The sequence below is a fragment of the Rhineura floridana genome, chromosome 1 (genome assembly GCF_030035675.1).
Source record: "Rhineura floridana isolate rRhiFlo1 chromosome 1, rRhiFlo1.hap2, whole genome shotgun sequence".
Lineage (NCBI taxonomy): Eukaryota > Metazoa > Chordata > Lepidosauria > Squamata > Rhineuridae > Rhineura > Rhineura floridana.
The window spans coordinates 189,524,092-189,548,990 of NC_084480.1; the positions used below are offsets into that span (position 1 = coordinate 189,524,092).

The 24,899-nt window shown below is 40.3% G+C and overlaps 1 protein-coding gene across 7 annotated transcripts in view; it reads right to left on the reverse strand.

Moving 5' to 3' along the window:
* MYO10 (myosin X) overlaps positions 1 to 24,899 on the reverse strand; it is a 246,686-nt gene that overhangs the window by 120,234 nt on the left and 101,553 nt on the right. For all 7 annotated transcript variants that reach the window (XM_061589660.1, XM_061589684.1, XM_061589651.1 and 4 more), the window contains exon 3: positions 15,880 to 16,038. In XM_061589660.1, the coding sequence (XP_061445644.1) occupies positions 15,880 to 16,038 (159 nt within the window). The remainder of the gene's footprint in view (positions 1 to 15,879; positions 16,039 to 24,899) is intronic.

A 24,899-nucleotide genomic window follows, 5' to 3' on the forward strand; every position in this document is an offset into this window, starting at 1 on the left:
TTTTTACAAATCCTTGCTCTAGGTACAACTCCCATCAGCCCAATCCAGTGGCCATGCTGGCTGGGGCTGATGGGAGTTGTAGTTTAAAAAAGTAACTTTTCAAAGCTCTGGCTGTAACCCCGCCCTTTCAGAATTGTAGCCAATGAAGCCAGAGTTGTGACTTGTTGATCCAGGCATGCCTAGGCTGAACATCAGAAAATTGTGGCTTTAAGATTTTTGCAGTTTGCATAAGTAATATGGCTTAATATTTTTTTTCCTCTTCTGTCCAAGAGTCAGACCCTGGGCTATGAAATATGAAAGTATTTAATCCAATATCTGCTTTTCTGGGAGTAAAGCATGTACCTGAAGTAAACCCCATTGAACTCCATTAGGACTTACTTTTGAGTAGACATGGTTAGGATTGTGCTGTAAATTAATGGGACTTGTGAGTAAACATAGTGCAGACTTGTGTTTGTGTTGTAAATCTTTCTCTCTCCCTCCAACCCTATTTTTAAAAAATTAGGCAGGGTTTATCACAGTTTTTATTATGTAGGAAACTAATACTGATTTTTTAAAAAAATGAATGAAGTTTATTTATTTTTATTTATTTATTATTTGATTTATATCCTGCCCTTCCTCCCAGTAGGAGCCCAGGGCGGCAAACAAAAGCACTAAAAACACTTTAAAAATCATAAAAACAGACTTTAAAATATATTAAAACAAAACATCTTTAAAAACATTTTTAAAAGCTTTAAAAACTTTTTTTTTTAAGAAAAGGTTTAAAAACATAGTAAAAAGCAATTCCAACACAGACGCAGACTGGGATAAGGTCTCAACTTAAAAGACTTGTTAAAAGAACAAGTTCCTTATCACTTCAGGGTACAGTTTTCCCTGGTTCAGTAAGCCCCATAATACACTGGGACTTGCTTCTGAGTAAACAAACATAGGATTGCACTATAAATATCTTTACAGGTTGTATAAATAATAAACATATTTGATAGTCATGCTTATATAAATATTTTCATAGAATCATAGAATAGTAGAGTTGGAAGGGGCCTATAAGGCCATCAAGTCCAACCCCCTGCTCTATGCAGGAATCCAAATCAAAGCATTCCCGACAGATGGCTGTCCAGCTGCCTCTTGAATGCCTGCTATGTTGGAGAGCCCATTACCTCTCTAGTAATTGGTTCCATTGTCGCATGGCTCTAACAGTTAGGAAGCTTTTCCTGATGTCCAGTCAAAATCTGGCTTCTTGCAACTTGAGCCCATTATTCTGTGTCCTGCACTCTGGGACCATCGAGAAGAGATCCCGGCCCTCCTCTGTGTGGCAACCTTTCAAGTACTTGAAGAGTGCTATCATATCTCCCCTCAGTCTTCTCTTTTCCAGGCTAAACATGCCCAGTTCCTTCAGTCTCTCCTCATAGGGCTTTGTTTCCAGTCCCCTGATCATCCTTGTTGCCCTCCTCTGAACCTGTTCCAGTTTGTCTGCATCCTTCTTGAAGTGCAGAGACTAGAACTGGACGCAGCACTCAAGATGAGGCCTAACCAGTGCTGAATAAAGGGGAACTAATACTTCACATGATTTGGAAACTATACTTCTGTTAATGCAGCCTGATATAGCATTTGCCTTTTTTGCAGCCACATCACACTGTTGGCTCATATTCTGCTTGTGATCAACGACAATTCCAAGATCCTTCTCGCATGTCGTACTGCTGAGCCAAGTATCCCCCATCTTATAACTGTGCATTTGGTTTCTTTTTCCTAAGTGTAGAACTTTGCATTTATCCCTGTTGAATTTCATTCTGTTGTTTTCAGCCCAATGCTCCAGCCTATCAAGGTCCCTTTGAATTTTCTTTCTGTCTTCCACGGTATTAGCTATGCCCCCCAATTTTGTATCATCTGCAAATTTGATAAGCATGCTCTGTACCTCCTCATCCAAGTAGTTAATAAAAATGTTGAAGAGCACTGGGCCCAGGACCGAGTCCTGTGGTACCCCACTCGTTACTTCCACCCAGTTTTGTCATGCTGTGTCCCTATATGTATCCAATTGCATACTATGGTTGTACAATACTTCCTTTACATTTTAAGTATGCCTTGGGGTAGTCACGGTTCTCCATTGTTTTCATCCTGAGGGGCAGACAGGCTGAGAGATGGTGAGTAGCCCATGGTCACCCACTACAGTTTATAGCTCATTTCCATTTTGAAAAATTAATTAAAACAATTTACATGCAGGCAAAATTTATTAAGTGGATTCACACAATATGTGTAAAGCACATCCAACTCGCATTTAAAGCGCATGACTTCCCCTAAAGAATTCTGGGAAGTGTCATTTCCCCCTCACAGGTATAGTTCTCACCACTCTTAACAAACTGCAGTTCCCATGATTCTGTGGTGGGATTCATGTGCTTCAAATGGGTGTTGAATGTGCTTTAAATGAATGGTGTGGATCTGCCCTAGGTATGATGTTCATTCAAGAGTGAATTGAAAAGAACAATTTTAAAAGATACTTCTTACTCTTACTCATTTTTCAGACCTCTTTCTGAAGTAAAGGGTCAAATCTGTAAAAACGTTTGGAGCAGCCACGTTAAAAGATAAGGGCAGGGTATTCCAGGCAGGGGGTTGCCAACCCTGCTTGGATATGGATGTCTTTGCAGAAGAACCCTAGTCAAGGTTTACCAACAGCACAGTCCAAACTATATCTACTTAGAAGTCAGTCCTGTTGAGTTCTATGGGGCTTAATCCCTTAGTAAGTGTGTTTAGAATTGCAGCCTTCAGGAGCCTCCATCTTTACTCCCCAAAGCTCCCATCTAACATCTCCACAACACTAGGCTCCTTTGTCTCCGCAGTGGCCTTCTGGTGACTGCCCTGGCCTGAAGGCACTTAACCCTTCTTGCTGAAAGCAGGTAGGCTAGATTAAATGTTCCCTACCCAGGCTCCATCTTTTAGCTAAGATATATAGCTTAATTTCCAGTCAGATTTTTTTTTAATTGTACGCTCCAAGCAACTGTGAATTATGCTTAATGTATCATGCTTAATGACATCACTCGGGCCCGCCCCATGACATCACTCGGGCCCGCCCCATGACATCACTAGGGCCCGCCCCTCAAATCTCAGGTTTTGGGATGCTTCTGACCTGGCAACCCTAAGCAGGCTGCAGTAACCATCCTTTTCATTCTCTCTCTGCCCCAATTTTGATTTCATATTGTTTTTCATTTGTCTATGGCAAAAACTAAACAAAAGAATGCTGGAGACTCTTAAATAAGCCATTAAAAAGAAGGCTACTGATCATATCATTAAAATTCTCCATACCAGAATCATCTGGTATCCAGACACTTGGTTATCATCCATACAGCAAAGAGGTGTTTACATTTGCAAAATTACCTCAGTCTACAGGAAAATTAAAACATCAGCCAGAAGGAAATCACGTAGCAGAAATGTCCTAACTGTATATGGATGCCATCTAGGATCAATATACAAACATAAACCTTCCCATCCCTTAACCATGGTTACAGGATTCAGAGTACTGTGGCCACTATATACATATGCAAATTTATTAATAATTACTCTAATTTAAACAAAAACTCACTATGCCTTACCATAGTGGGGCAAGATTGTGACCAGGTGACCTGTGTGCTTGCCCAGTCCACTGTTCAGATGCTATCACCTAATGGGCAACTTCAAGGCCCCTGCTCTCCCTCCTTATTGTTTTTTATCTTAAACCAGATCGGACCGAACAGCCCTTCAATTTGTAAAGTACAATACCCTAATCTAGAGGCATGTTCCCTCCCCAGTTTCCTCTCTCACTGTCCCTCCCCACTGCCCATAACCAAGGTTCAATGTTATGTACCCCTCAGGATGAACCACAATTAATGCTAGCTGGTAAACCAGGATATGAAATCAAGCTTTGAAGTGGTTTCAAATTCTATATTTGGAGTGAACCCTGATTTCCATTAGTCATGTTTAATTATTGTTACAGACATAACATCAAATCATGGTTAAGGGCAGCAAGCGGGACCCCATCTATACAAAACATTTTTTTTCTCAGTAGGCAAAATATTTTTGTGAACCTGTTGAAGATACCCGCTTTTGGGGTGGGTTAGGTTCTTACTGTTTTTTAAATTTTTTAACTGTTTTATGTACTGTTTTTACCTTGTACGTCACCCAGAGTGGCTGGACAACCAGCCAGATGGGTGACTAATAAATTTAATAATAAATAAATAAATTAGGATGGGTTCTGACATCAAGTGTAGTGGTATTTTGCAATGCCATATCACCTCAGCTGAGCCTCATCTAACAGTGAAACTAAACCCAAGATCTGCCAGTATGAGCAAATTTGGAATAGGAGGGTCTCGGGCTATCCTGGCTCAGTCGGGGCTCTACTGGGACTACACAGATGTAATTCCCTCAGTTCACCTCAGCTGGGGCTATGCTGGCTCAGTCAGCAAAACCTAGGGTGGTGTAAGCTCCCCAAAAGGGGTGTTCCAGGGCAAGGAGAGACTTACATATATTCCAAACCACTTTCAGCTCAGTCATGCTACCTGGCAACCTGGTGGACCTTATGCCGGCAAAAAGGGAGGTGTAAGTCAAACTCTATTTTAAAGACTTGTTTTCTCTTTGCCAGGCTCAGATCAGCTCAGCTGGCAGTAGCCCAGCTCCTGAATGTAGTTTGCCTTAACTTAAGCCGGCATTAAGTTATGCTGGCTTCCTATATTTAGGATTGCTCTGTTAGTGACCAATCCTAAGACACAGGATTGGATCCACACCTGTCATACTTAAAGTAGACCCAGTGAAATCAATGGGACTTTTTCAATGGCTCTACTCTAAGCATGACTCTGAGAGCAATCCTAAGTATATTACCCCATTCCAAACTCCATTCAGAAGCCTCTGGGAGGGGCTACTGATGCCAGTAGGAGAATGTGGACCTCAGTTTTAAGGATTGGGCTCTAGGTCACATGGCCAAGCTGAACAGGGTTTCAACAGATTTAGAATCATAGAACAGTTGAATTGGAAGAGACCTATAAGGCCATCGAGCCCAACCCCCTGCTCAGTGCAGGAATCCAAATTAAAACATACCCAACAAGTGGGCTGTCCAACTGCCTCTTAAATGCCTCCAGTGTTGGAGAGCCCACCACCTCCCCAGGTAATTGGTTCCATTGTAATAATGCTCTAACATTTAGGGTTTTTCCTATTGTTCAGCTGAAATTTGGCTTCCTGTAACTTGAGCCCATTATTATCTTGAGAAAATAACTTAGGGTTGTACCAAATTTAATACTAAGTCAGGGTCCCGTCAGTACTGCTAGTGCAGTGGGACTTTCCCTTCTCTCCTCTCCCTGTGCCTCTTGAATGCCTCTAGTGCCCTAGGGAATTGGCTCCATTGTTGTATCGCTCTAACAGTTAGGAACTTGAGCCCGTTATTCTGTGTCCTGTACTCTCATGACTGAGAAGAGATCCTGGCCCTCCTGTCTAAGTCTTTCCTTGCCCAGTCCCATCCCCCGAACACCCCTTTTTTGGGACTTACACTGGAGTAAGTTATGGTGGCTTTAATTCTGCCGGCTAAGCCCTGGCAGAGCTAGCAGAGTCCCTGTTCAGCCAGGGTAAAGGGCATATGCCAATGTAGGTCTGGTTGAGCCAGGAAAGCTCAACAACAGGCAAATACAAACTCTCATCATGGTAGATCTTGGGTTTGGATTTCACTGTGGATCCAACACAGGGTTTATATAGCAACAAAACAGACACACAAGAACTGAGAGAAAAGTCTAAACCAGGTAAGACTTGGGTGGCATGATTTTGGCCCATTCCTAAAATGACTGCAACTCTGATAACTGTTAAAAGGAAGAGGGGAGGGATAAGCATCTCCTCATATAGTACAGTGGAGAAAAACTCATTTAGAGACGATCACGAGGGCCAAAGGTTCCCCACACCTGATAGATATGTAAACAAACGAGCACATACAATCTCCATTATAAATACCATTGGAAATATCTCAAATAGGACTCACCCTTGGGGCCGAATCTCACAGTAAGTTTTAGATACTGGTGTAAGATGTTTAAAATGTACACCTAAAATGTAAGATGTGAATGTAGTGAACAAATGCTTACAAACATGGGTTTCATACAGATATACTTAGTGAAGAAGCCAAAACAGGTCAAAGTTTCCTGTTATATGTACAAATCAGTGGCAACTTTAACTTTTCCCTTACATCAGGGGTGGGAACCTCTGGCCTCTGAGCCAATCATGGCCCTTCAGGGGTTCCCATTTGGCCCCCAAGGCCATTTTCCCCAAACCATATCCACACACCCATCTTCTGACATCACTAATAATATCAGCCAGGTTGGAAGGAAGACAGTGTTTAATCATGCCTTGGCAATGTGATCCTGTTCCCAGCAAAGAACAAGACGGTGCAGTCAAGGCACCAGGATTTAATCCCTGCTCATCAGATGCACAGGGATTAAAGCCCTGTGCAAAAGCACTATTAGAAGCATCACGTGCACACACATTTCTTCAAAGAGGCTTTTCCAAAGGTTTTAAGACAGCTCCTGCACTCTGTCTCAGGGCCCTTTCCAAGTCTCCCCATGCTTCCCTTTTATTTCTCTACGATCAAGGACTTAAAGGGGGTGGGGGGAAGACTTGGAAGGTGTTTTTCCAAGCCTCCCCTCCCCCCTTAAGTCTGTGATCATGGAGACTTGGGAGAAGCACAAGGGATTTTGACAGGTGGGCACCCGTGCCCACCATTCATCTGACATCCTAATGATTGGCCTTGTCAAGTTTGGCCCACAAGGCAGATCCTGATAAAGATCTGGTCTGCAGAGCCAAAAAGATCCTCCACCCCTGCCTTACACAAAGTACAAAATGACCATTAACAAGAAGGTACATCAGTTATAATTAGATGACAGGTGAAAATGTATTAATTTGTCCAGGCCTTTTGAATCTGATGGTGCTGCGATGTTGGTTAAAATTTAGGTTTAGTGATGCTGTCTTTTATTATAGAAGCATGATTTTATGCTGTTTTATTTTATATTACTGTATATATTGTATGCCGTGGTACAAGTTGCCCTATGCAACATGGAGGAAGGGCAGAGTAGAAACTCTGAAATAAACAAACAAATAAATCTAAAAAATAATTTAGACCTCCAATGGTCTCATGCTTTGAAAAGCTTTTGTTCCTAATAGTAAAAACTTGCTTAGAATTTGGAAGAGGGATTGGGGTGGGGTGGACTGGGGAGATAGCGTACACATTCTGCAGAGGAAGCTCTGGGGGGGGGGAATGTGCAGGTACGTTACATGATTGTGCGTCCATAGCCATTTCCCCCCAACAATTACCAATTTCTGAGAAAAGTTGAGCAAACTGTAAATAATTACCTGTTGCAAAATGGTTGGAAAAAACCCTATTCTTAGCATGGCACTATTACACAGAGTTCTTTATTATTACCATTGACCTTAGAAATAGACTTCATTTCCATTTCATAAAAGAGCCAACTAGAGAAATGAGCTTGCTTAATGTTCCTTTTATATGATAATCCTTTGAAAAATAAATTGGAACTGTTATAGAGCAGACAGGAACTCTACAGTTAACTGGAGCCTAAGGCTCAGTTCATACACAATCATGACACCAACTGACTTTTTGTAATAGAGGAGTAGCATGTCACCAGGTCTCTCTACCACAATTTCGAGCTAGGCATGATAAAAAGGGGGGCCTCTACACAAAAGGGCATGAGCCATGTCAGACTAAGGGCTGATTCACATGGGAGCTGGACTTCGGATTAAAGACGCAGCTTTTGCCATTGCAACAGATATGCAAGGTTCACATTTCCCACCTTCCGATCCGCTGTTTTCCATTCACACTAGTCGGTGTTTCTCTGGAAAGGTTGTAAATGTAAAATGTAAATAAGTTTATGTCGGTCAAAGACCAGCAAATCTGGAAAGGTTTAGTATAGTTGTTTCCTTGTGGCCCCACCCCCAATTTACATGTTTACTCCCTCTAGTTGCTCAGTTACTGGGCATGTGCAAAACTTCTTCACCTGCGCAGTATTTCAACTACCTCCTGCCCCCAACTGCTTCCAGAAGTTTGGCAGTTGAAAAGAAGTGGGGTCATCTGCCCCCCATTTCTCCAAGGTCCCTTTTTTCCCAGAGTAAATTTCCCCCCTTGCCTTGAAAAAACAATTTGCAATCTCCATTACTGTTCTGGGAGAGGGCCTTCACGTGAAATTGACATGACACTGACTAGACCCCCCTCCTCTTCTCTGATTATCATTCCCACCTCCTCCTTTCTTTTGTGTGTGTGTGTGTGGTGGTAGTGTGTGTGTGATTGTGTGTGAGACTGTGCCTCCCGTCACATCGCTGGTAATTGGCAGATAAAATGATGTTTGGGTGGGAGTTACATCCTTGTCAAGACCTGTCACTCATTTGTTAATACTGACCCTGATCTTGCTTTGCAAGAGTTGCAGGATTGCCTGCAATCTTATGAAAGAACTTCTTAGGAAAGAAAAAATCTTGCAGGACAACCACGTGTGCATGTGAGCAAGGGGGGGACCCTTAAGGAATGGTCTGGAGCTAGGGAACTTTGTGATTTTGGGGACATGAAGAGGTGGCTCAGGCTACCCCGGAGCTGCTCCTGTCCCCCTCCGCTGGGGTGGCGAGCAGCAAACTGGAAGCGAAAAGCAGTGCCTTGTGGTCTGAAGAAACGCTTGCACAGTGCACAGGATTATTTTCTAATTATCTCAGAACAGTTGCTCCATGTGGAGCCAGAACTAGCCTTTCTCTTTCGCCATGTAAAGCAAATGATTTTTCTCCTCCTCCTGTTCTGCCCACTCTCTCTCTCCCCTCCTTTTCCGTCAGCCATGCCACGGAAACCAAAGTCTTAACTGTGGGTCCCACCCTGAAGTTTCCCTTTTCTCTTTCAGTTATTGCTGATCTCTGGGAAAAGAACAGGTGATGCGGTGGGAGAGAGAGAGAAAGATCAGCATGGGTTATGCATATGTGCACAGTTGTGTGCAGCTGCCAAAGTTGTTGGCCTGCGTCATAAAAGTGATTTTAGCGGAACTCGTTATGCACTCTGGGCTGCCCCGTTTCTATCACACCAGGGCATTGCCGCCACCACCACATGCATCACATTCCAACATTCGCTTCCTTCCTGCAGATTGGCAGCGCTGTGTGAGAAAGTCGCAGGGGTAGTTCAGCTTCGCTTTTGCAAAGCCCGAGGGAGTTTGGGTGTCAGTGATAGTAGTTGTAAGCGCCAGTAACAACTCACTTCCTCCCAATGCAGGAGGACAAAGCGAGTCGGAAGTGGCTGGTTAAGCCGCCGGAAACAAAATGGAACTCATGGAGTTTAGTGGGCAGAGAAAGCGGAGTATCTGAATATGACAATCCACCTGCCCAGCAAAAAACATCAGAGCAAAGTGCTTACATGAAGGAATGCCGCAAAGCAGGGACGGGTTTCTTCTTCACTTTTTGCATTATCAGTGAATTGGGTTGATACGGATTTAAAGGAGAAAACTTCATTATAGCTTCTCCTTGCCTGCAACGTCATGTGAACCATGCGAATTAAACAGAGATGCAAAGTAGCATCAATCTCATAGTAAGCGGCCATGTGAATGAGCCCTAAATCTCTAGTTCCAAGAAATGCCCACTACAACTTACCCAACAGCCAATACTGTGGCTCTCTCAATGCAAGTCAATCTCTCACTATACATGATTTTTCAATTTTCTGGGCAATCTCTAGTTTTGTTCATAAATCCAATACATGTCATTTGCGTTTGGAAAGGTCTGTGAAGCCAATACCTAGGACATGAATACTACTTAAAAAGCTAGCAGATTAGGGAAACAGTCCTATTGACCTGAATTTCTTAAACATTTCTGGCATCTGGCAAGAATCCAAGGAAGAGAAAAACCATTCATTGTTTCATTTATCATTAATGTGCAGCCATTAGCTCTCTGACGGATCTCTTGTGAATAAAGCTAGACAGAAAAGTATGCTATAATTAGATGGATCCAGTGTTATTAGAAGTGCTTACTGAACCCAAACGAGGAAATAAAGCAAATGGAGACCCAATTAAATCTGACAAAAACTGTTCAATATAGTATTCTAATGTTGCAAGGCTAATTTAAGTTCCATTGCTGCTTCTGAGATCTCAAACAAGCAAACAATATAACTCCTGCCAAGAATCTGTAAACAACACAATGAGTGACTAGCAGGAATGTATACAGAAATGTGGCCATAAACATGGGCTTTAAGCCAAGTAGGCTGGTGGGCATCACCTTTAATACACATCCTCTGATTCCAGCTGGCATTGCCCACCATTTGCTCCCTCTTTTGGTCCCTGCTTCCTCCAGTCTCTCTTAAGCAGGTCCTCAGCTTTTTCCATTTCTCCTTCCCTTGGTGTCTATCTGCTGCCTCATGTTCCCTTCCCTTGCCCACTGCTCTCTCCATCTTTACTATATTCTCAGTTATTTCTGCAACGGAATCTGTTCCCTAGTCTCTGCTTTCTCTGTATCTCCTCTCTTAGGCTGCTTGCTTTGCCTAGTAAATTTCCCATTTACTTTCTAGGAAATTTACTAGGCAAACCAAGTAACCAAGGGAGAAGCGGGGGGAGCTTCATTCCAAAATGTTAGCATTTCTGTGCAAGTGATTCCCTTATTTCTACAGAATTGGCCCTAGGCCAGAGCTTATGTGGCATGATTAAACATGTGCTCAGACCATTTCGTTGCTTAGCAACTTGCTGATTCAGCTGTCAGGTAGTACTGGAATTATACAAATAGGTATGACGGGGGTACAGGATTGGTTAATTGGCTGGTGATGTCACAAGGCCACTGAATACTAAATATTTTACAAGTCTTCCTTAGGCTCTCTCTTCACTATGTCCACTGAGAAAGTAGACACAAATGAGGAAGAAAACCCCAAAGAAATGACTTCTACAGAATGAGTAACACCTCAGTCAGATAAACATGAGAAAGGCCCTTGCTGGATCAGACCAAAGGCCTATCTAGTCCTGCATTCTGGTTCCCATAGGCCAACCAGATGACAAGGGGAAGTAGATGAATAAGTTATAACTGATATGAATCATTAAACACACGCTTTTAGAGATCCCTTGAAGACAGCCCACAGCAAATAAAAATTTGGCTACTTCAGAGCACAAGATTTTTCTAAAAAAACTATATTGGTTGTGTTTAAAAGGAAAATGTGTTAAAAGAGGCATACTTTTAGCAGTGAATCATGGAGGATTTGTGTGTGAGTTTATATATTTATTTAATGGTTTTATTTTTAGCTCTCACTCACTGTTTTTAAATAACTCCCTTTCATTCTGTTTTAACCTCCTTTCAACTCATATTTGCAAGAAGCAGTTGGCTGTCTGGGATGTGTGGGAGGCCAATCCAGTCAGAGCCAACTCTAACATCATAATTTGAATGCCCTTTTCTTTAGGTACATCACTTATGTACTTATGTGGTTTTAAGGTCTCTTCCCCAAAACTTTCTGCGTAAGCTGTCCCAGGGAAGGCTAATCTCAACAGTGCTAAGGGCCGTACACCCCTTTGATAGAGAAAGCCACATAACCACCAGACCACTAACATGTCTAATTTTGGAGCTGGGCTTTGAATGCCCAGAAATTACAGCCTTCAAACTGGCCATTTTACTCTGTGCACATTTCTTGCTTTGCTTCAAGTGAAGCATCTTGAATAACAGTCTTGTCTGGTCACGTTTTCCAATATGGATACCCTTAGAATATGTCTAAATTCAGCATATTAATGAAAGCTATGTGTAACGAAATCAGAATTACTTCTATGTTTAAAACTGTTGAAATTGTGTTCAGGTAAGAAAGTGTTAATAGAATGTTAATAGGTGCAGATGAAGTATGACTGATAGGTTGGAGGGGGTGTATGAGTGACAATTCTGGGGGGGTAATAAGAAAAATCATTGGGGTTTGATAGAGGGAGATATGATTTGGGATCAAGAAGAGAACATCTAGTCAGAAGGGCTACGGTTTGGGAGGGAGGGTTTCATTGGGATTAGTGGGGGAGGGTAGGCAGATAAGATAGGAACATTAACAACGTACTCATTTACTATCACATTTTACATCTTGTATATAATAAAGTTTATTTGTTTGATTCAAAATCACACGTGTCAGCTTGGGCAAGTATGCTACCATATTAAGGTCCTATTTTGTACCTATACCAATAACAATTTTACAGACAGATTACGCCAGTGGTCACCTTTTGGGGAAAAGGTAATGGGGCTAAAGCTTGTGGTTCAGAGAGCATATCTGACCCAGATTGAGGCTGAACTTCCTGGGGATTTCCGTTTGGGAATCAGTAGGTGGTAATCTCAGAGATACAGGAACATCACATTATGGCAATCCAACTTTAAGAGTATTATTCAAATGGCCAATGTAGGTAATAATCTACATATCTGAACATGAGATGGCAGTGTGCCACCATATTTACCAATACACTTAAAGTAGGGCTTGAAACAAACACCTAAAAGGCTCCACAGGTGTGTACTGTTAAAAATCAAGTTAAGATTCCATCTTTAATCTCAAACTAAATTTTAAAAAACGTATGAAGTTCTAACTGTGTTACAGTAACTCACTACCTCCCCCAACTCGTTCTCTGAGTGCTGATCTTTATGTAGCCAAAACAGCATCATCCACACATAAGAGGAATATATCAGCAGCTATGGGGGAAACCCAATGCTTACAGAAAGACAAAAAGAAATGGGGGGATCCTAAGGAGAGGGAACCCAATCAAGACATTCACAGGCTGAGACCACCTCATTTGATTTTGCCCTTGAAATTTTCTGTTGAGCAGACATTTGTGATGGATGTGCAGGGCTAGATTCCTAGCTAGTAGAAAATACTGGTTGCATGGACACCACCACCAGATGATAAAGGAAGAAGTTAGGTGCATAATGAGACTAGCAGATACTTGAAAACTACAACATGGACCCCAGCTTGACTAGCTTTTTCTGCAGCTTAGTTAACATAACCAAGCTGATGATTAGTATTGATAAATTGGTGCCTGTTTTTTTCCTTTTCCATTACAATTCCTTTTCTTTTGTATCATGTCTTTCTACATCTTATTTCTGATCTCTGTACTGTAAACTGCTCTTACAAAGCTTCTCTACAGCCTTTTTCAGCTGAAGAATGAAATTAAAATGGTTATAACAACAACAGCAACAACTTTGAGAATTTCCATCTTGACTTGAGGAGCCCCGATTGAAAGAATATTGAAATCAGCAATGACAAATTTATGGGTGTTATATTTTCTTGTAGTCAATGTTGAACTTCTATGAGATTTGACTTTTTTCCTCCTTCAATATGTAGTTTTTATGGCAAAAACAGAACACTATTTTTTTCTATTCCTGATGTATGGAATGGAATGGAGCATCCTGGAAGAAGGCATGGAACTCTGAATATCAGCATTCCACTCCCCCGCCCCCCCCGGAGGTCCTGATTGCCCAAAGAATTTGCAAGGCAGCTGACAATCGATCTCACAACCTGGTATGGTTATAACCTAATTATAACTATATTTGATCTCCCAAGAATTCAAATTTCTCGGTCAAACAGGGGCCCAAGTAGACAGCATACAATGTGAAACAAGGGGTGAGCTGGAAGAGGAGAAGACCAGAAGGAGGAGTATGGGAGAGGTAGAGAGAATTTGCCAACAGGAGAGGCAGTGATGCACATTTTCCAGAAAATTTGGCGTTGGGAAAAAAACCCCAGAAAACTTTCTAGAACATTTTCTGCTGCTCCAAATTGATAGAAATTATTTAGCATGCTTACTTCACTTACATTTTGTGAGCAACACTGTAAAAATCTGGCCCTGCTAGACTCAACATCAGAGCAGGCATGATAGACAAAAATGGATGATAGCAATTAAAAACCCCAGCTTTGTGGAAGCTGCTTGTAACTTTGGCTGAGACAGACACAGCCAGAGTGAGATGTTGGCAAAAACACTGTGCTCAATAAGAGGCCATGAAGAACATTTCCAGGTGGCACAGTAGATAGAGAAACCACAACATACTTGGCTTTGTTTTGAGAAGATACTGATATGAAATGTATTTGTGTGACTCATGTGACAATAAGCTTACTGTAGGGATTTTCCATTTTCTCCTAAAAAATTCTGAGTGTGTATGAAGGGTAGAGAAGGGTTCCAAGTCCATCTCTGGGCTCAGTTCCAAATTGACACAAAGATCTGGTCCCATCTCACAGTAGCTACCTCTTGAATATAGTGCTAAATAGCTAGGAAAATTAGAATGCTTTAAACTTAGATGGGGTGGAAGAAATATTAGGAGGATACAATGTAGGGTCTGGAAATTATTTTACATATACAACATATAAAAATACACACACACATACACTCTTCTTTATCCAATTAAGTCATAGCCAGAACAGACTCACTGATTTCAGTGGACAAGTTCATTGATTTCAAGTGGTCTACCTGAAGTATGACTTATTTGGATAGAATACCTTTAGTTGCTTTATTATTTTTATTCAAAGTCCTGTCTTGATTATTATTGCTTTTGAATTACATTACACTGTCTTGATTAATGTTCTTTTATTCATTATTATTCTTTTCCTCACATCACATTGCCTTCTTTATTATGCTGCCTTAATGGATTTTCTGTTTATATTCCTACATTCTCACTATTATTTCTGTATTCCATATAGAACATTTTGCATCAATAAACTAAATACCATGTTTGTTACAATCTTCAGTTTGTGGTCTGTGTCCCTGGCTCAGCTTTATCCACTGCACTCCAAATTTGAACCCAGATTAACTTTATTAATTTTATATGCTGTATAAATAACTAAAAAGGTTTTCCAATAACCAGAAAGTAGCTGAAATGAAATCTTTGATTAGGCAGAAAAACATCAATTAAGCACAAATTCAAAGCTTTATTTTTAGTGGAATACTTGTAAATATTTTTAAAACATCACAACTCAAAAACGCCAACTTTCCCTGCAGAGAAGTTAATGAAAATGTAACATACTAAATTTCAGCATACTTGAAAAGCTATGTGCATAAATATACAACTTTAAAGATTACATTAAAAATGAAAATAAATCACAGTTATATAACCAACAAACATTGGTTTTAGATTGACTAGTATTGTATCTATTTCAGTTGCCTAATTTGACTGGTACTGGATTCAATCATTATGTTACTAATATTATCAAATGATACATTTTTAAATTCCACCTCACATCACTATGGAGAAGGATACAATACCAGGAGCTGTATAGGTAAGGAAGACCAAACTTTACATGATGATTTGTAATAAGAACCAAATATTTGCCCGTCTCTAGTATAAATTTAATTGATTGTGTTACTGTTATGCATTTATTCTTGCATGTGTAACAAATCCCCTGTACAGTAGCAGGAACTCACAAGAACATAAAGATAAATATATGAGCACTGGCAAATGTTTTATGTGAAGCCAAATTCGTGTCAATTTAATTTTTCCATGAATAACATTTTCTCCATTATGATTTCTCAGCTAAATAATTTCCTTGGGCAATTTTGAACCTAAGAATTGAATTTCATATCATGACTTTTAACTGTACTATACAGACACTTGAGTAATTAACTTAATGCAAGAAATTTCATTAGACAGCTAACCCAACAAGCACCATGTGACTGCTTCTTTTAATCCAGACCCTAGGATGTGGCTGGAGGATGGGATATCCTCCTATTCCTTTCTAATATATATATGCAGACACACACACACACTATATCACATATCACACTTCTTCTTACACACATGGCTTTAGGGACAACTCCACTTTTTGCAAAGTTAGTGTCAGCATATCTCTCACTTTCGGGGAACTTTCAAATCCATAGAAATTATATTCACTCATGAAAAATATTTGTTTCCTGCTCAAAATATTCTCGGCCCTAAACAACTTACGTAAACTTTGTTTTGCTGATATCGCTGGAATAGATTGTGCATGATGGCACCCTCATGGAGGTCTATCAGTGCTGCCATGTCTTCCAGACCTTCTGTGCTTGTAGGCTGCATGGCTGTTACTTTTTGGTGTGTAATTGACCTCTGTTTGTAAGTATATACCTGAAAAAGGAAAAACAGTCATTGAACAAGAGATTCTACCTTTAAATGTTATATTCTCAATTTCTGTCCGCACTTTTTTTCAGAATACAAGAACCCACAAATACTCTGGTAACCATGCACCAGGTAGATACATGTTAAAGTATCACAACATGGTTATTACCAAGTTAATAACTTTGCAGAAGAGAAGCATGTTGTCTGTACCAGCCAAAACCACCAACATACATAACACATTTCTATATCTTAAGAAGCTGTTTATTTGGATAGAATAAAACAAATCAGAAGCACATTAGGAAAGAAATGTAAACAAATCTTAACATTACACACGTAGGTGCTACTTCACTTAAACACCCGTTATACTAGTTCAGCCTGAGGTAAATCAACAACAGCAACAACTTTGAGAATTTCCATCTTGACTTGAGGAGCCCCTGAGTGAAAGAATATTGAAATCAGCACTGACAAATTTATGGGTGTTATATTTTCTTGTAGTCAGTGTTGAACTTCTATGAGATTTGACTTTTTTCTTCCTTCAATATGTAGTCTTTATGGCAAAAACAGAACACTTTTTTTCCTATTCCTGATGTATGGAATGGAATGGAGCATCCTGGAAGAAGGCATGGAACTCTGAATATCACCATTCCACTCCCCCCCCCGGGAGGTCATATCATATATATAGAATCATAGAATCATACAGTTGGAAGGGGCCTTGTAGGCCATCAAGTCCAACCCCCTGCTCACAACAGGAAATCCACAGCTAGAGCATCTCCCGCAGATAGCTATCCAGCCTCTGCTTGAAGACATCCAGTGAAGGGGATCCCACCACCTCCCTAGGCAGTCGGTTCCATTGCCGAACTGCCCTTACTGTCAAGAAGTTCCTTCTAATGTCCAATCTGAATCTACGCTCCTGCAACTTAAAACCATTAGACCTAGTCCTACCCTCTGGGGCAGCAGAGAACAAATCTGTACCCTCCTCTATGTGACAGCCCTTCAGGTACTTAAAGAGTGCAATCATGTCACCCCTCAGCCTTCTCTTCACCAGACTGAACATGCCAAGTTCCTTCAACCTTTCCTCATAAGACTTGTTCTCCATACTGGCTATCATCCTCGTCGCCCTCTTCTGAACCCGCTCCAACTTGTCTATATCTTTCTTAAAATGAGGCGCCCAGAACTGAACGCAGTATTCCAGATGAGGCCTGACTAATGCAGAATATAGTGGGACTATTACTTCCCTCGACCTGGAAACTATAGCTCTGTTTATGCAGCCCAAAACCGCGTATGCCTTTTTTGCCGCAGCATCACACTGCTGGGTCATGTTCAACTTGCGATCCACTACAATTCCAAGGTCCTTCTCACACGCACTACTGCTAAGCCGGGTATTTCCCATCCTGTACCCATGCATTTTGTTTTTGTGGCCTAAATGCAGAATCTTGCATTTGTCTTTATTGAATGTCATTTTATTAATTTCAGCCCAATTTTCTAGTCTATCCAGGTCCCTTTGGATTTTATTCCTGTCTTCCATTGTGTTAGCTATCCCTCCCAGTTTCGTATCATCCGCAAACTTCATAAGGCTTCCCTCCACCCTGTCATCTAAATCATTGATAAAAATGCTGAAGAGTATTGGCCCCAGGACAGAACCCTGTGGCACTCCACTCGAAACCTCCTTCCAGTCCGAAGCAGAGCCACCGACGACCACTCTTTGAGTACGGTTTTCCAACCAGTTGTGAATCCACCTGACAGTATTTCCATCTAGTCCGCATTTGACCAGTTTGCTAATCAAAAGGTCATGGGGGACTTTGTCAAACGCTTTGCTGAAATCTAGATAGATGACATCTACAGCATTTCCACCATCTACTAAGCTAGTGACCCAATCAAAAAAAGATTGTCCTGATTGCCCAAAGAATTTGCAAGGCAGCTGACAATCGATCTCACAACCTGGTATGGTTATAACCTAATTATAACTATATTTGATCTCCCAAGAATTCAAATTTCTCGGTCAAACAGGGGCCCAAGTAGACAGCATACAATGTGAAACAAGGGGTGAGCTGGAAGAGGAGAAGACCAGAAGGAGGAGTATGGGAGAGGTAGGGATACAGGTAGAGAGAATGGGCCAACAGGAGAGGCAGTGATGCACATTTTCCAGAAAATTTGGCGTTGGGGAAAAAAAACCCAGAAAACTTTCTAGAACATTTTCTGCTGCCCCAAATTGATAGAAATTATTTAGCATGCTTACTTCACTTACATTTTGTGAACAACATTGTAAAAGTATGTCATGTTTGTTAATCTGGCCCTGCTAGACTCAACACCAGAGCAGGCATGATAGACACCCCTGGAATTTCACACTGAGTGAAATTAGGAGCAGGTCTTGGATTCAGAAATTCCTTTCTCCCTTTTCTTCCACTTTGCACAGAATGCCACGAAATGAGGTAGTGTCAAAACAGACCCATTAATATGAGTCCCTTTCTTTAGTCTGTACGATATAGATGTTTTTTTTAAAAAAAATTAAATATTTTGTATGTCTGTCTGTGTACATATATTGAAGCATAACAGATATTCTCTTAATTGTTTATACCATTGGGAAGACTATACAATACAGATTTCATTTTAAATGTCTGTATTTTGGTCAAGCCTGATTTCCAGGGCTTGTAAGCTGTTCCAATTTTTCCCTGTGAAAGCTCCCACCAAAATAAATGTTACTTTTGAAGGCTTTGGTTAGCTCCTGCTTGGGAGGAAAGTGCTTGAGGAGAAAGCAATCCCTTTTCTCTTCTTGTCTCCACTTCCAGAGCATTCACTCCCCCCCCCCCAATATCTTTCCATCCTCCCTTGGTTGCCTGAGGTATCTTTTTCTGGAAAACTAAAGAGGAGGAAAGGGAACTTGGGTGTGACTATACATTATTGGCATTCCTTCAGGAGCATGATTATACAGCTACGAGACTGGCTGTATACTATAGCCAGCATGGATTTTTTGCATTCTGCAATGTTAAATTGAAAATACCCCCCATGCTATTCTGACGCTTCCCATAAGCTCATTTCAAAACAAACCCTTACAAAACATACAGTCCTGAACTCAGAAACGCTTGCTTAACAACTCTCTAAATTTTTATGGCGATACGCAAAACAGTCAGAGAGAATAGAGAGTTCAAAGTGTAAAACAAGAGAAAAACATCCAGAACCCTATTGGACTTTGTTTCTGTAAATGGTCTCACAATTTGTTGAAATTAATTAAAAATCAGCCATGTTAACAGAGTACATGTAATCCTATTACTGACCTTGCCCCATACTCTGACCTTCATCTTCTGAAGTTTAAAAGTAAAATAAAAAGCATGGCTGATTTTTAATCAATTTAAGAAATTTAACACTGAAGTCTATTATAGTGTTCAGCATGCTCAGTAAGAACCATCAGTGTTCTAAAAGCCAGACTCACAGCTGTTTGGCTTGGCTAATCAGGGCCTCCAATCCACATCAGACCTTTATTACACTTTAGACAGTCATGGCTTCCCCCAAAGAATCCTGGGAAGTCTAGTTTGTGAAGGGTGCTGAGAGTTGTTAAGAGACTCCCTATTCCCGAGAGAACTTCAGTGGCCAGAGTGGTTTAACAGTCAGCCCCGCTTCTGGGGATTGCAGCTCTGTGTGAGGAATAGGGCATCTCCTAGCAACTCTCAGCACCCTTCACTAACTACACTTCCCAGGATTCTTTGGAAGAAGCCATGACTGTCTAAAGTGAAATAATGGTCTAGTGTGGATATGGTCAGTGACAGCTTTGTTTTAAATTTGGGTGGGAGGCTACATGTACTTGCTGTAGAATAAAAAGTTGGGGGAAATCCTGAAAAACAATGATACTGTTCATGATGTTTTCCGTTTGGAAAGGAAACAGGCCTTCCCTCTGCCCAGTGCCCGTCCACCCAATCTCCTCCCCTCACTCTTCCTCCCCATCTCTCCCTCAGGTCAGTTTCACCTATCCTAACCATGATTGTATAGAAGTAAATCCCACTGAACTCAAAAAGCATGCAAATGATCATACCTGCCCTCTCCTCCTCCTCCCTCCTATCCCCTCCCTTTTGGCCCTTTCCTCTCCCTGCCTTCACCCCTCCAATCCCCTCCCCCTCTCCTGTCCCCTCTCCTTCCCCCACCTCCTCCATGGTCAATTTTACCTATTCTAAGCATGACTGCATGAGAGTAAATCCCATTGAACTCAATAAGCATGCAGATGATCATACCTGTCAATCCCCTCCCCCTCTCCTCCCTTCCTCCTCCCCTCCCCTCCCCTCTCCCTTCTTCCTTCTCCCCTGCACACTTCAGCCCTCCCTCCCTCTTTTCCTCCCCCCCCATGGTCAGTTTCACCTATCCTAACCATGATTGCACAGGAGTAAATCCCGCAGAACTCAATAAGCATTGCAAATGATCAAACCTGCCCTCCCCCTCCCTTCCCCCTCCTGCCCTCTGCCCTTCCTCCTCCTCCTCCTCCTCCCGTGGTCAGTTTCACCTATGCTAAGCACGATTGCCAAGGAGTAAATCCCATTGAACTCAGTAAGCGTACAAATGATCAATCCATTCTCAGCAAACTTGCACAGGATCCCATTTCTTACCTACTGGATTAAAAAGCAGAGAAATTCACTAATAGGCAAAAACAACCTTGCGGTTTAAGAACGTACCTATAGCCCACAGATATTTCTGTTGGGAAATTGGGCAGCTATAGTGAATGCTTTTTCAAGTTTGATAGAAATATCTGTTAGCTATAGGTACATTCTTAAACCGCAAGGGTTTTTTGCATATTAGTGAATTTGCTCTAGAAGCTACAAGTTGTTAGTCCCTGCCACAATAGTTTTGTGGCCAGCTGGGTTTCCTCTCACTTAAAGTAACTATCTAACTCTTGAAAGTAAACATTCTACTGTGGTAAAATGTTACAGATATGAAAATTATTTATTCATCAAAGAGGTTCCCTACGCCTCACATCGGAATAGAAAGACTAACATGTTGGACCACAAATCTGGGACTTCCGGGAAGGGTGATTCGCCTGTGCTGCCTCTGAGACAAGCTCTTGTCTTAGATGAAGTTTTTTCAGCTTTAATCAGTCAGAATGTTTTTTTTTTGACTGGTTAAGATTTTCTCCTGGTCAGGGAGAAACGTGAGATTAACCACAAAGCCTGTTTTTGTTGGGAGGACTGGATTTCATTAATTTATGAGAGAAAGTTCAGCCAGCGAATGCCGGACGGACTTCCATCAAAGCTCTTGCTGATTAAGCAACACGTTTATCTTTTCTTCAAAGAAAAACAAACTAACAGGCAAGCATCCTTCTTTCCATTTTTTTTTACTTGGTTTAAATTGTTGCACCAAAAAGAGATTTGTCAATGAATCAGCTATAAAGAACTGGGTGAGTTAAAAAATTTCTCTTTCACTCACGAAACTAAGGAGGAAAGAAATCGAAAAAAGCTTATCTTTGTTTTTATTGCAAAAAGCGGGCCTGGAAGTGCATTCTAAAGATATTAACGGAAGAGGGATTTTTATTTCGAGGAGGGAAAAAAAATAAACAAATTTGATTTATGAACTTTGGAGTATCATGTCTGGAACTATTTTTTTTTTGGTCTATTTCATTTTGACGAATCTGCTTACTCACGACGCCACTAATGGCTTGAAGCTGGGAACTAAACTTGTTTTGTTTTCCTGAATATATAAGAGATGACAGGCTGTATTGATGTCTGTAAGCCTGAAACATTAACCCAATTGTGGCTGAAATAATTTTTTGTTTTTGTGGTTTTAAGAATGACAACCAGGAAAGTGACTGAGACCATGGAAGAAATTATGTTTCAGAAAATAATGAGTGAGATTGAGATAATGAAACAAACCCTGAGACAGGGCAGACAGGAGATGAAAATTGAACTTAGCAAAATGATGCAGGAGTTTAAAAAAATAGGGGATTATGTGAAAGAGGATTTTGATGGGATTAGAGATGAGAAAAGAAAAATTAAAGGGAAGATACAAGCCATGGAGACTGGAACAAATGAGGAATTGGAAAAAGATCTGGAGTTTACGGATGTTAGAAATAAAGTTTACTGTTTGGAATTCAACGTTGTCTCTGAAAAAACTAATGAAGATATTAGTGATAAAGTTATCAACGTCTTGGATAATTTTCTTGACTGGAATGATGTGATGGAGCTTGACATAGAAAAAATCTATGGAATTAATTACAAATATGTGACAATGGAAAAACTCTTAAGAGATGAGCCAGTGCATTTTGTAAAAAAGAAGAGCAGAGAAGTGACTTTACAACAATATTTCAGCAACATATTTAGAATTGATGGCAAGGACATATTTGTGAAGGGGGAAATTCCCATCAGACTCTTGTTATATGACTATGGCTATGATAGCAAGATCATCATGAGATACTGATAATGGATGAGTGGATACTGAAACCACTGGATTTAACAGGACTATTGAAGATGGAAGATGGAATTAATATTGATAATGGAAGAATGGCTATGGAAATTATTGGACCTAATAGATTCGACGAGATGGATTAATTGATATGTTTATTTGGATTATGGCTATGACAACAAGATTATTATGGGATACTGATAATGGAAGAATGGCTACTGAAATTACTGGATTTAACAGGATTATTGAAGATGGAAGATGGAATTAATATAGATAATGGAGGAATGGCTATTGAAATTACTGGACCTAATAGATTTGAATCAAGATGGATTAAGCGACATGTTTATTTGGAGAAAAATTGAAAGATATATCTCTCAAGGAATTGAAATCTCTTTTGGACTTTTTGTGGAAAGAATAAAATAATGTTTATGAGATTTGATGATTAATAACTACTGGAGGAAAGTGATTTTGTAATATAATTTTAGAGACAGGATTGTTATATATTGTAGACCTATGGTTGATCTGCGACAAATCGGAAGTCAACATTTTATTTTTTTTGTGTAATTGTTTTTGTTTTGTGTTGTTTTTTTGTTTTTGAAAATTTGAATAAAAATTAATTAAAAAAAAACAGATAATCTAACTCAGCATTCTTTTTCATTTCTTCTTCTGTTCTTACACCACAAGCACATTCAGAAACAAGTTATGACTAAAATAGTAATTCTCTATCATTACTTCACTGCATCTGGTAGTTAGAGGTATACTTTCTGAATGTAGAAATTGCACTGCTGGCTATCATGGCTATGAGAGACAGACAGATATGACTAGAGGCATTGCTATTTTTAAAAAGCATGGAAGAACAATTTATGCTTGAAATCATCCTAACATCTCGGAATACTAAGTTTCCTAGGCTAATTCATTAGGGAAGGCAGAGTTTCTTTGGTTTTAAAGCTGCTGCCTTACACACAATTATCTGGCTTAACCATGGTCAATATAATTATTTGGAAGACTCTGATGACATTCAAACATAAAATCAAACTACATAAAAGAAAACCTATACAGTTGATGAAACCACTGCAAGTAATTTCCAGTGACTTTAAAGTAATTTCCTTAATTAGCTTTAAAAACACCTGTTCCTGTGTATATGTTTAAAATGCATACATTTATATATGAGTTGCTATTTTTCAGTACAGAGCCAGCACAACTTGGCATACTTTTTCACTAGTAACATAACCCCCCTTAATGTTTTAGAAATTCATATACTGAGGTAACTAAGGAGGTTTTAAGAACATGAAACATAAAAAAACCTTTATAAACCTTTTCAAAATATATATGAAGCTTTCTTATTTAAGAATTATGATAACTGGCTTGCAAGTCTGTTCTGATGATACATCAGCAGCCAACTTAAGCAAAAAACAACACCCCAACACCTACTCATGTGCTCAGTATATTTGTATGGGTGGGATAATGTGGGTGCCATGAGACTGTGGTCCCTCTTCTGAGAAAAGAGAAATTGTGGATTCTTTTTCATGGAAGAGGAGATGCAATCTCATCTGAGTTTGCAGTACTCGTGTTACACCACTTGCAGAAGCCGACTGTTCATACGAGCTGCTTTTAGCAGAAGTCTGCTACTGGCACATCACCTGAACTTGGGTTTTCCCAGATTCTTTTTGCTCCTAAATTCTCCTTTGGCTTCTACTCCAGGTTCTCACATTAACTGCTATTTTTTCTCCCTTTTAATGTTCTCCCCTCTCCAGCTTTTCCTAATTAGACACACAGTGGGTGGCAGAAATAAGGGAACACTAATAGGATCAGCTGGACCAACCCCTCAACCCAAGAGTTGTAGAAGTTGAATAGAGAACTGAACTGTTGCCCTCAGCCACAAAAAAACTTCAATGAATTTGTAGGGTGCCAGAGTGCTTTGGGGGTCTTACTTGAATGTCGACTATGCTATAGCCACATGGCACACCATGATGGGATGATCTCCCAGCTGTCAGTAGCAGGCAAGAATGCTTAAATGTAATCAACAAAACACCCTCTCCCTTTCCTCTCTTTATTGACACTTTTTTTAATGACTCCAGCTGATAGGTTTCTCTTTTGTTTAGATTAAAAACACACCAATTCTGTTGCAGGAAGTTCTTTCCACAATCACAAATCATATGAAAACAAGTGGTGCAGGATTTGCAAAAAAAAAAAAAAAAGTATTTCAGAGGAGGGGGAGAGATGCCATTTTCACACTTTGGTTAAATTATTTTTAATAACCTCCTTGGATATGAAAAAAACCATTAACCTCTCTACATCATTTGCTATTTTTCTTTCTCATCTTACTAACTGCTGTTTTGCTCACGGAATTCCATAAAGAGCAAGACAAAAAACTTGTGCAAGTTGCTGGGTACTGCTAGAGACAAAAGGTTCTCTGTATGCAAAAAGGTGTGTGATTAAGCAATTAAATCATGTTTCCATGGCCCCAGAATATTATTTAATTAAGCCAGCATCAG